This window comes from Pyrus communis, chromosome 10 (assembly GCF_041283825.1).
Source record: "Pyrus communis isolate YQ-2024b chromosome 10, ASM4128382v1, whole genome shotgun sequence".
Classification (NCBI taxonomy): domain Eukaryota; kingdom Viridiplantae; phylum Streptophyta; class Magnoliopsida; order Rosales; family Rosaceae; genus Pyrus; species Pyrus communis.
Window position 1 is genome coordinate 6374701 of NC_142574.1, and position 12639 is coordinate 6387339.

General features: G+C 34.4%; 1 protein-coding gene across 1 annotated transcript; it reads right to left on the reverse strand.

Annotated features, from left to right (window-relative positions):
- Nucleotides 1–8341: 8341 nt before the first annotated feature.
- LOC137728072 (S-adenosyl-methionine 4-1-methyl-2-pyrrolidinyl-3-oxobutanic acid methyltransferase) lies at nucleotides 8342–10415 on the reverse strand. Its single transcript, XM_068466960.2, has 4 exons — nucleotides 10264–10415; nucleotides 9706–10104; nucleotides 9329–9589; nucleotides 8342–8937 (listed from the first exon to the last, which is right to left on the reverse strand). The coding sequence occupies exons 1-4, from the start codon at nucleotides 10336–10338 to the stop codon at nucleotides 8578–8580; spliced, it is 1095 nt and encodes a 364-aa protein (XP_068323061.1). The 5' UTR covers nucleotides 10339–10415; the 3' UTR covers nucleotides 8342–8577.
- Between the last annotated feature and the right edge of the window lie 2224 nt (nucleotides 10416–12639).

The following is a 12639-nucleotide window of genomic DNA, read 5'->3' on the forward strand; positions in this document are numbered from 1 at the left end:
ACCTCATGCAGCTTACTTGTTATTAGATATATAGTAATTTTTTGTGTACTTGGAATCCCGTCACATTATATTATTAGTATAGTAAAATTGTCATACGTGTATCTGTTTTTTATCAATATATTCTAGAAGTAAAACATATCAATTATGTCATCACACATAGTGGCGAAGCCAGGATTTGGCGAGGGGAGGGGCGAAATGCAAAAAAGTACAAGGTTCAATCGAAGCGGTTGCTTTTACATTGGAAAGTGCAAAGTTTTGAGTCAATATTCATAGCAGAAAACAATCTCTCCACCAAAGCGGTTGTAAGCGGTTATATCAAAGTTAATATAAAAAGCTTAAACTAGCTAGGATTAGATTCGAAAAAATGTTAGGCGCTAGTCAGGCAGTGGGGTGGGGCGAATCAACTACGCACCTAGGTGAGATTTAGGCAAGAGCCTAGATGGATTTAAATTATTGTAAAATAAGCATTAAAAAATATTTACATTATTTTTAAAAAGTAATTCAATATTTATAGATAATGTGAGAGTTTAAGATAAATATGGTGAGGGTGTTTAAAGAGAAAACGAAAATACATACAAGAATATAAAAAAAAGGAGAGAAATGGGTAATGTGGGGTTAGAAGAGAAAAAAAAGGGAGGAAATGGATAAACAAACAAGTGGGGCAGAAAGGTAAAGACCAGAAGAGAAGTGGTGGGTCTGGGTCAGCATAGTGTTTTAAGAGAGAAAAAAAGTAAACAAATGGTCAGCATAATGAAATCGATTTTTTATTTATTTATTTATTTATTTATTTTTTTGCCAAACGATGCTGTTTTGTACAGGGAATATCAAACTCATAATCCTTCACCTTCTTCCCAAGTTCAACGCTCTGCAACCAGTGGCAGATTCAGAATTTTAACATCGGGTGGTCCCAATATAAAGCGCCAGAAAAATTAAACGAAAGCAACTACGAATAATTAAACAATGAATTACAGTTTTTCATTCATAATCTTTGTACAAACAACATTACAAGCTACAAGGACTAAATTTCTCCATGACGAGATTATACTTTGAAACGTGTCATGATAATTTCATTGTCAATACAAGAAAATACATATTTATCAATGTGAACGAAAAAAATTATCATTTAACCATTGAATCTCCATTTTATTGCAGAGTGAACTGTTAATGATATTTATGGTGGGAAATACTTTCCACCGTAACACTTACTTAAATTTTGGAAATGAGGGGATTATTAGGTGGTGTAGAAAAGAAACAAAATTAGAATTTGATAAATTGAATACTTAATTAGGAAGTGGACCGTATAAAGCACAACACGTGGCTTTTTTGAAAATTTTTAATAACAAATGTTGAGGCTTTCAGCCTCCCACGTAGCTAGGGAGAGTGCTTTCAAACCTATACCAAAAGCACACCATTTTGCTTAGATGGTTAGTCTCCTTCTTCATCTTCTTCTCTTTCTGGTCTGCAGACAGCCATAATACAGTAGCCGTCGTTTTGCTTATATGTACTTCTTGTTTAGTCCCTCTCCGTCCTTGGTCATCAAACCTTTTGGAGCCTACACAGTACGTTTTATCATAATAAAACCATGATTTATTAAACCACAACGAAAAATATTAGTAAGTGTGGTCAAAAGAACAATTCACACCTCAGAGATCCACATAAGGCTCTTTTCGTTTAACTTCAGAGTTCATACGGAACCCGAAGCCAGTGAGCTCCCAAAATGCCTAATGCTAGGTAGGGATGAGAATATACATATAAGAATCACTTCTCTGGGCGATGTGGGATGTCACAATCCACCCCCTTAGGGGCCCGACGTCCTCGTCGGCACACCACGGCCAGGGTTAGGCTGTAATACCAAATTTGTCACATCCAGGCCCGGGGCGGATCACTTCCCGGGCCCACTCCACTACCGTAGCACGATATTGTCCGCTTTGGGCTTACCATTCCCTCACGGTTTTGTTTTTGGGAACTCACGAGCAAATTCCCAATGGGTCACCCATCATGAGATTGCTCTAGCCTCTTTCTCGCTTAACTTCGGAGTTCCTACGGAACCCAAAGCCAGTGAGCTCCCAAAAGGCCTCGTGCTAGTTAGGATAGGAATATACATATAAGGATCACTTCCGTGGGCGATGTGGGATGTCACACGAAAATTGAAAGGTATGTGTGTAAACTTAAAAAGATTATATGGATAACGCCACCTATAAGAAATTAGAAGAAAATGAGATGCAGAGGAAAATATCCGTCAATACACCGATATTTCCATGAAAATTTCTTAAAACCACCAATATTGATGGACTAATTCCCTTCCCAAGAAGCCCAGGCATTTCACATTACGATTAAAATTTGAAGAACATGTGTCCATTAGTGAGTAGGGGTGGGCGCGGGTTAGTTTGAGTCGGTTTTGGACCGAAACCGAAACCAAACCGATTGGCCAAAAATTGCAAACCGAAACTGGCCAGGCTGGGTTTAAAACCGATCAAGTCGGTTAACCGAATGTGATAAAACGAGCGATATTTGTAAGGGGGAGGGGAAATAGTGATTTGTCAGCATGGAGAAGTTCCTCTTTACATCTAGAGCCAAGTATTTTTTAACTATTATGCCCTAATTAGGTGATTCCATCATAGCAATTGTATTATCAATACTGCTGATAGAATGAATACTGTTTGCCTCCTTTTTGAATCTCTATTACCTGAAAACTATAGTTTTATACTTAAGATATAGCTTGTTATAAGTGCAAAATGAAAAGTGAGTGTTAAATAATGATTTGTCAGTGGAGAGAAGATTGAGAAGTGACTCTTTATGTCTAGGAACCAAGTATTTTTCAATTATTATTATCATAACTTGGTGAATACATTATTGCAGTTGTATGTATCAGCATGGAAATGGTGGAAAACATCTTTACAAGAAGTGTTTGAATACTACACCAATTTTTGTTGATTTGAAAGGATGTCATATTTGAAGGGGCACAAAACCCATTTTTGTTGGTCTACTTCGTTAGTGTTGTAAAAGAGTAGATGCTTGTTGAAGATGGCATTCGATTGATGACTATCCTATCCTTTTGTTTTACATCCCTCCCTAGAGTTGGAAGGCCCCTTCTCCTAAATGCCTACTTGATTGAACTGATTTTGGGCACCACTTGAGGGGGGTTGTAAAAGAGCAGCTGCTTGTTGAAGATGGCATTCAATTGATGATTGTCCTATCCCTTTGTTTTACGGCCCTCCGTAGAGTTGGAAGGCCCCTTGTCCTAAATGCCTACTTGATTGAACTGATTTTGGGCACCACTTGAGGGGGGTGTCCTACGATTTGATATTAAGGAAAACTAATGAAAAAACTTTGAAAACTTTGAGTTTTAACAATAAGAACAAAATAAAGGGTAACGTGAATAGTACCAGGATTGACTTTTTAGTGTAAAAATATGGTTACGTTAAAGTGAACATTACCATGAGCTTTTCGTTAAAGTTCTCTTGATATTAATCATTGAATTAAGGGCTTTTCCTGAGAGATCATCAGATTGTTCTGTGCACAATGTGGAAATGTGGTTGGATCTTTTCAGTTTGTGGGTCACCTGTTGCATGTGTTGGTTTTTCCTTTTCCATTATTGTTGTTTGAATCCACACACAGCTGCTTTCCTTTTTTCTTTTCTTTTCTTTTTTAATTTTATAATTTGTGATAAAAACAAGGGGTTCACACGGTCCAATTCAGTCCAATTTCACTCTCAAATTGAACTTGAAATTGAAAAAATCAATTGTTTGGTCGGTGCAGTTTCATTGAAATGTATTACTAAAATCGTACCGTTTGATTTACACCGGTTCCAGTTCGGTATATGCAGATTTATGGTTCCAACCAAAATTATATATATAATTTTTCAACCAATACTGAATACATATATCAACCACAAATTCAAATAAATTTGAGTTTCCACTGTTAGATCTACAACATTTGTGATCGGAAGATTGAAAATTTACATATCTGAACTCCATATTAATGAAACCCTCTTTGTCAACCAAACAAGATGAAAAGACATTTTTATCTTCCATTACGATAAAAAAAGTTAAGGACATTAATGTAATTTCACAAAATAAAATTTTGCTGTTTTTTGTTTAAGCCTCACCTACAAGTGATTTTATCATCTCTAATTTTCAAAAAATGGAAAAATAAAAAAAAAACTTCTCTGTATCTCTCCCCTCTCCCACGTTCCATCTCTCTCTTCCTCTAGTAAATATAAATCAAAAGATAAAAAGCTTCATATTAAGACCAAAGTGTACATGCTAAAATGAAATTATAGTGTATATAATGTATAAAGATGAATAAAGAAAAGAAGAGAGGAGAGGGAGGGATGGAAACTGGAATGTGAAATGATGGCTATAGTTTAATGGATGAGGTGACGTACTTACCAAGGGTTTGGCTTTTGGGCTTGAGAACTTTTTATATAGATTTTTAGTTAGGGCTCAGTATTTAAATAAAACAAGGGTTAAAAAAAAAATTTAAAAAAAAAAATTAATAGAGACGGTTTGGTACGGTTCCCACTGTTCTTGAGAATTAGAAATCAAAACTAGAATCGTTTTAAATCGGTTTGGTTCGGTTCTGGTCCAAGTTTGAACGGTTTGGTCAACCCAGTTTTTTACAATATATTTTTTTTTTCATTCAATTCGGTTCGGTTTCACAGTTTCTTAGTTTTTAGGTCCAACCCTAATAAAAAATAACTGAAAGTTTTCTGTGAAAAAAATGGTCTAAAAAGAAAGAGCATCTTCTTAATTGATATCATTGATGGATTATGAGGATGAAGCATGTGAAGGGATTGACTACAAGTAGACACTGAAAACTGGAAGATGAGAAATAAGTTGAAAGATGTGTGTTACTTTACCTTGAACAACTTAGTCAACATTATTGGCTTGAAACTTACCCATCGCTTGTTGCATCATTGATAGAACTTGAAAAATTTAGTGGGTTACTGTTCAACAACCTCATCTTGAACAAAACTGCAATTTTCTGAGGCCATTGTCAGTGTCCATGAATAAGAAGGCTGTGTAATTCAAACTGAAGATGTGGTTCTTGTTGAAGTGGCATGCCGCATGGCCCATGGCCCATGAATTAGAAGGCTGCAATTTCTGACGTCAAATGTAAATATACATTTTATTTACATATTCGACGAAAATGGACAATTTGCAAGCGCCATTGAAGAGCTCTCCGTCCAAGGAAAAATGAAAATTTCTTATTTCAAGGCATGTTCCATCTCTTGGTGGAGATGCTTTTAAATCTTGATTAAAGATATAATAATCAAAATCTAATAATTTAAATTTTAAAATTATACTTCAAAGCATCATAAAATTTTTGTTTTGTTGATAGCTTTGTGGTTTGCCATTTCCATGTGTTAGGTTAGCGATGTTTAAGAATGTAGTTCCCATGCAGCCCATTCTGTTGGATTTTGATCCCATCTGAATTCTCTTTGTGAGGATTCTAAGGAGGACCCTCATATCCTATCAGTTCACTGTACATCGTATGATCAGAAATTATTTTGAATTTTTATTGAAAACTAAACACAAACAATACCTAACGAAAATTGACTCTACAATATACCATAAATAGATAGGATGTGAGGATCCTTAGAGTCCCCACCAAGAGAATCTGGAAATGATCTTCAACCCATTATGTTGTCTCCTTCTATATATGACGAATTTCTACTCTTATATCCTTAATATATTAAAATCAGATATATGCTCATGATAAATGATTTAGGGTTCACTTTCAAATACGCGAGATTTTCATATGCATGGATTCTGGATTTATTATATTTCAGGGTCGGCGACGTTCGGTTTTGTTCAATTTCAAACCGCACAGTAATCCAACTAACATAATATCACGACATTAGATTGGTGTTAGTCCCAGATTAGTATGTACTATTTAGCATAACCCAATCAAACTAATTCATTTAGTAACTGGTTTGGTTCGTTCATAGTCCCCTCATCAGCAATTAGCAAATACTACGACTAATCCTGCGGCGCATGACATCATCTTAGCTCTCTATATTTATTTATTTATTTTATTTAGGGACTCAATTTAAACAATGATTACAAATTTAAGGTATCATGTTGAACAAGCTTTCTATGTCATAAGTATGTCCATCACTTTCTTAAGCTGTGAACATCATTCCTAAGGCTACCTCATAGTGCAACGTGCAACTGTTTATATTTTAGGTATTTAATCAGTACTCTTTCCTACAATTAATCATTCGAACTCAAAATCGTTTAGTCATTTAAAAAAATAAAATAAAATAAAAAATAAAAAAAAGCTACTCGTGGTATCAAATTGAAATGAAAGTGCGGATAATTAAACGTCTAAATAATTATGAATTTAGCAACTTTTTGTTATGGTTAATCATTTATATAGTCTAATTTCAAAACACATTTCACATATTATTTTTGTGATTCTTTCAACAAATACCCTAATTGTGAACAAATGGATCCTTCTAAATTCTTAATAATATCCAAATCGACAACAATATAGCCTTAGCATATGACTCATCCCATGCATTCACAATCTTTTGATCTCTTCAATCATTATATTTTTTTTGTACAAACGGGGCAAATGCTTCAACGGCACCTTAATTACCGATCAACAACACACACCTTAATTTTACAAGCATAAGACTTCCTATTCACACGGAAGTTTCAGTTCCTATTGGTCAAGTACAAAAAAGATTGGAGTGGCACATTAGCTCCAACGTCAAATTCTAAGCGTTTAGACCACCAATGCAAAAACCCTTAAAGATCATGTGGTATATGCAAACTTAAGATTGAACACATTTATACTTAAGATACTGCTTGGCTCCGACCCCTTTCTTATGGTGGTACTTTAAGATATGGCACCTAAGTTGCATGAATAAAGATTGGAGGTCTAGCAACTACAACGATATCCTGAAAGGCTGAAACACAAGCTTTAATTTCAATAAGAGGCGGTAGAGGACAAGCAAACAAAGATTGGCCTACATTATTAAAGGGCAATCTCTTTGCATAAATGGCTATTTTATTATCTGAATGTATGTTCTCACTTTCGATTAGCTAATTAATGTATTTGCTCGCAAGTTGCATGTAGCTCGTCTAGTTAAAAGTATTTGTCATTGTATTTAAAGTTCCGTGCTCGAATTCTTCTTCATGTAATTCAATGTAGATTATCTTATCGTTTGTTATAAAAAAAAAAAAAATTTAGTCTCCTTCTATCGCACGCAGAGGGCCTTACACATTTGTTCTGGTTAAAAGAATTATTAGACATTTTTAGGGCATGATTAAATAGGGGCTGTTGTACCTGTGAAACTTGTGGAACATATGATAGTATGATATTACCATTGCAGGGCCGCCTCCGGCTAATTAAGGGCCCTAGGGAAAAACTTAGGCCTTTGTCAGTATAAAATCTTCATAATACCCAAATGTGTAGCGGTTACCATCTTTGATTTGTCTTTTCTTGTTGTATCCTCCCTCACATACACACCCGCAGATAATTACTTTCCGACTAATAGGCTGGTGCACAGTCATGAAATAGGAGAAAAAAACAAAGGAGACTATAGATAATTACTTTCCGACCACTAGGCTGGTGCGCAGTCGTGAAATAGGAGAAAAAAACAAAGGAGACTATTTTTTATCTAATAAAATTGGATCATTGATCACCCATATTTCTGTATGCAGACTTTTTCCACCATTATTTTTAGTACTGATATGGATATGGTGAGATGATTTAGTTTGGGTTGAGACATGAATGTAAGGAAGATGTATGCACCATAATCCAAGGATCACAGTCATGCTACTAAGCCATGAAGCTCATGAACAAAATCTGAAGTACAAAGATAAAGACAGGAGTCTTACCTGCAGCACCTAACGAAGATAACGAAGCCATGACAGACTACCAAACAGTTAACCTTCTCCTCTTTGCAATAAAACAATCGCTCTCAAACAATAGGTCTTTGATACAGAATGAGCAGGGGAATTGCAAGAGCAGTGATCAACGTTTATATACTAAATGTTCTCCTAACTGATCTCCTATTAGAATCAGCTTAGGACAAACAATTCAATCTTATTAAACACGTGAATAAATATAGTCCTAATACATTCTTTAAGTCCTCAAAACTTGGACTGCTATTAGAACAGAGCTGGACAAGGCTTGGAAATGGTATTTGTATACTTACTCTCAATCATGTTGTTCACCCGTATTATAACACATGATATATCAAGTGACAAGTATTCTGGTTACATTTAAAAATTTCTCAAGGGGTGTTAACAGTATAGAGACATGGTTTCCTAAATCAGCTTCAGTTAGGAGTTTGTTAGAGAATTTTTTAAGTGTTATTGGGATATATACTAAACACTCCTCATAATTATTTATGTTTTCCAAGATACATACAAAGACAAAAGCGCTCTGTCTCTTCGGTTCATCTTCCTCTTTTACTGCAAGATTGCTGATCTTCTACAATACTTAAAGATTAATAAGCACATTTATTTCTTATAATGAAGTACAAAACATGAAATGCAGAGTGATAAAAAGAACAATATAGCCTAAACCACGTTGTCATTTCTTGCATATTCATCTTGTTCAATGCTTCTTTGTCAACGAGATAACCAGGTTAATGTACTGGCAATTCTCCATTTCCATGTGTTCAAGGACATCTTCTTCAAACCGGTGAAACAAATCGTCCATAGCTGCTTCTCCGAATTGGGTTGCCAGAATAGGCTCTCCCACAGCCCTTATTTCAGTGGCAAGTATGGCAGCCCTTGCCTTTTTATCAAGGCCACTGTCAGCATGCTTTATATAAGAGTCCCAATCATTTTTGAAAACTTCAAGGCTTTGCAAAGTAAAAGATCCTTCAGCCTCGATTACATCTTCAACCTCCTTTGTTGTTGGTGCATAATATGGCAGATTGAAGATCTCCAGTTTTTCCTTCTCAATCAAACCCTGAAATTCGTCTAACTAAATAATGTTAGTAATTAGTAAAGTAGTTATTGAAGGAAACAAGTACATTTTAAGACTTTGTTGGGAAATTAGGGTTCCTTGTCGTTAAGATTAGGGTTTGCTTTAGGCTGCTTTTTAGTTTTCGTTATATATAGGATGTGTTTTGTAATTTTTTAGAATAATAAGTCAATTAAAATATATCCCTCAGTTTGTAACTCTATCAGCAATTTTATTTATTTGTTTTTTCATTGGTTCCATCTCAATTAGAGATGCACTTAAAAAGTGGCCATAAACTTGGTGGTCATAAACTTATGTGGTTCATATTTAGTTGCTTTTATTTTGTTCCTATTTGGTACTTAGACATTTGGGTTTAATTATCTAGGCCACACATTACCTCTAAAACCATATCATTGAGTTTGAGTCCGACAACTTCCCAAATGCAAAGTGGTTCATGGCTCTTTATGCTGCCCATTGTGGTGAGGACCATACTTCCTCCGGGGACCAGCTCGTCTGCTCGTGACCTCAAAAACACTGTAAAGTCCTTTTTGAATTGCTCCAAATACAACTTATACACAGCATATGGGCTTGCTTTTGCTATGCATATGTTCTTCTTGTTTAATCCCTCTCCTTCCTTGGTCAGCAAACCTTTTGGAGCCTACACAGTACGTTTTATCATAATAATAAATACCATGATTAATTAAACCACCACGAAAAATATTAGTAAGTTTATGAGGGGTTAAAAAAAAAAAAAAAAAAAAAAACAATTCACACCTCAGAGATCCACATAAGGGCATAATTAGAGTGAACAAAGTGGAGAGAATTGTTTGGAAAGAGCCTGCCATAGAATGAACCTGGCATTGCAGTAATGAAACATGGCCCCAATTTCTGTTCTTCCTCAAGTTTCTTGTAGAACCCTGGCAAGGACCTGAACACAGTGTTGAAATCGTTCCCGGGAAGATCATTCAAGAAGGCTTGGAGTGAAGGAGACGGACGGTTCAGTTTTTGGAAGGTGGCATGGATGTTGTGTATGATATCTGATACCGCCAAAAGGGTGTTGGGTCCGGAAGAGCATCCCAAGTCTGCTATTTTCAAACAGTCAGAGAAGAGTGTGCTGCAAAGCTGCTCTATGCTTGCCTTAACTATGGGCTTCACCATCGAAATCACAGCTCTCTGACATAAATTCAGACAGCTGAATATTATTAAAAAGTTCTTAATTTTATGAAAACAAGTTCCCGTCATATTAAAAAATATTATTAAAATCGAATATGATCAACTAGGAAAGTTCACACAGAGACAAAAAAAGAAATGGAGAAACAGATGCTGACTAACTTGAAGTAGAGAGTTGGTTGCATAGCTTGTTTTCCCAATTCCTCCATTCATGTGAAGCACTTGCTCTACCTCCATTTTTGTTTGTGTTCTCAAATAATGCTTCTCTACACTCTTAATTCTGGTGCCTATTCTGCTATAAGAGCTGCATATTTATAGCAAAATGCTTACCTCATGCAGCTTGCGTGTTATTAGGTATATAGTATTTTTTGTGTACTTGGAACCCCGTTACGCGATATTATTATTACAATAAAATTATCATACTATTTGTTTTTAATCAATATATTCTAGATGTAAAACATAACACTAAGTGATGATGTTCCCGCTCTCTGTAAGTTTTAGTACATCACAACCTAAAAGAATATGATATGTTAGTAGACAAGTAACTTAATATTTTCTGTGAGTTTTGTTAAGAGAATTGCTAGGTAAACTAATTTGCAAATTAAATGATGTGTCACTAATAAAAATAAATTCGTTAATCAACACTAAAGTAATAATTCTATCATCAATTTCTATGTTATTTATTTACAAAATTTAGTCTCTTTAACATTACTGTTTAGTTAAAGAATAGGTTACTATTTTACATACAGCTCCATGCGTCATAAACGTGACATCATCTATAAATAATAGGCATAATTAAAATCTGTCTAACAAACACTTGTTTGGCGTCATTAGAGTCTGCACCAATCAAGATTTGGTACAGCACATGATGCACATTAAAAAAATGTCGTTTACTCTTGAAGGAACCTAAAACTTGATTCCATGGCGTTGGTCTTGTCGCTTATGAATATGATTTGACTAATTAAGGCATGCCATGCAGCATGAAGATAATTCCGAAGAATCCACTATTTATGATGTTGGCTAAATTTTCACGTGTTTTAATCGTTATATCTTTATTTGTAAATACAAAAATTATAATTTAACTATTAAAACATCCGGATCATATTCTTAAACTTCCTAAAATTTTGCTTTAATGGATAAGGAATAGGAACAACTTCTTCTAAGTACTAGTTTTTCTGGTTTGAAGAACTCCCATCCATCATTAGTAGCGTTCTCTGAGAAGATTGTAATGTTTTTTAATTGAAAAAGAAGGGGAAAAAAAAAAAACCTAGCTACTATCATTTTCACTAAAAATAAATTAAAAAAATGTAGTAATTTGCGTATGTTAAGTTTATCTATATACATGACCTGTGTATCAATAAATAATCAATAATGTGGTTTGCTTTCTTATTTTGCGTTAAGAATTGAAATCTTTTAACATGATGCCATGTATATAGGATAATGTTATTCACATTTTTTTTTTTTTTACTTCTTACACACTCCTTTCAATTGTTAGTTGTCTGATTGAATAAATTGAAGAAAATCAGTGGTAAAAAATTAACAATGATGTATGAAAGATAAAAACGAATGTCTAAATAGCACTATTCTATGTCTATAGTACTCCAATTAAGCTACCAAACATGGACTTTGTCTTGTTATAACAATTGACATTTCATATATAAAAGTACGCGCATAAGGGAGTTTTATGAATTGAATGTGCCAAAATTATGTTTAATGAGAGATTTAAGTAATGCGACGAAAGAAGTTTGTTGTGAGAACATGACATCTCCACACCACATGATATTGGATGTGTGGAAAAAAGACAAAACTTAAAAAAAAAAAAAAAAAAATCATATTTTTTTTCTTACAAGGAAATAATCCGGAATCCAATGCAACTGATGATGCCCCTAATGAACTATAGGTTCTATTTTTACAGTTTTATACCAATGTCAATCAAAGGCTAGGTAGAAAATTCAAGTTAAATGATATATAGTATAATATAAGCGTGCCATTGTTGGATTCTACTAATGATAGTCTTTTGAGCCAGTGTTACTTGCATTTTAAGTTATTTGACTTCTAACTAAGAGATTGTGCATGTCTTTATTCTTTCATGCGTCAACTTGGTTTTATATCCTACTACATGCCAAGAATCCAAATATCAATGGAAGAAAAACTAATTTCAGTCGATTCATATTGAACTACCTTGTTTACAAACTAAAATTAAATAAATAAATACATGGTTTTAATTTTTTTTTTTTTTTTTGCTTTCACTCATGGCCCTGTGGGATACTAATCTGCAGGACCTAAAGTCCTTTCCGTCATTTCCCTTCAAACGATAATCATACACAGTTTTCGCTTTTTTCTTTTTGTTCTTGATTGGCTTCTCATCCCTGACCATTTCTCATTTACATCCCCAAACCTTGCAATTTCCTAAACTACTATATAAACTCAAGATCAATGTTGCTGATCTTGATATATTTTTCATACATCATTTAAATTAAACAACATTGAGACATATTGAATTGGAGATCATACACAATTTGATAAGTAAAGTATAAA

What these genes read in the sequence shown, in the direction of transcription:
- LOC137728072 (XM_068466960.2), bottom strand. Translation starts at nt 10,338, where the DNA reads ATGGAGGTAGAGCAAGTGCTTCACATGAATGGAGGAATTGGGAAAACA. An exon ending in CAACCAACTCTCTACTTCAA is followed by an intron (nt 10,105 to 10,263) that starts GTTAGTCAGCAT and finishes AATTTATGTCAG; the next exon opens with AGAGCTGTGATTTCGATGGT. An exon ending in CCCTTATGTGGATCTCTGAG is followed by an intron (nt 9,590 to 9,705) that starts GTGTGAATTGTT and finishes CGTACTGTGTAG; the next exon opens with GCTCCAAAAGGTTTGCTGAC.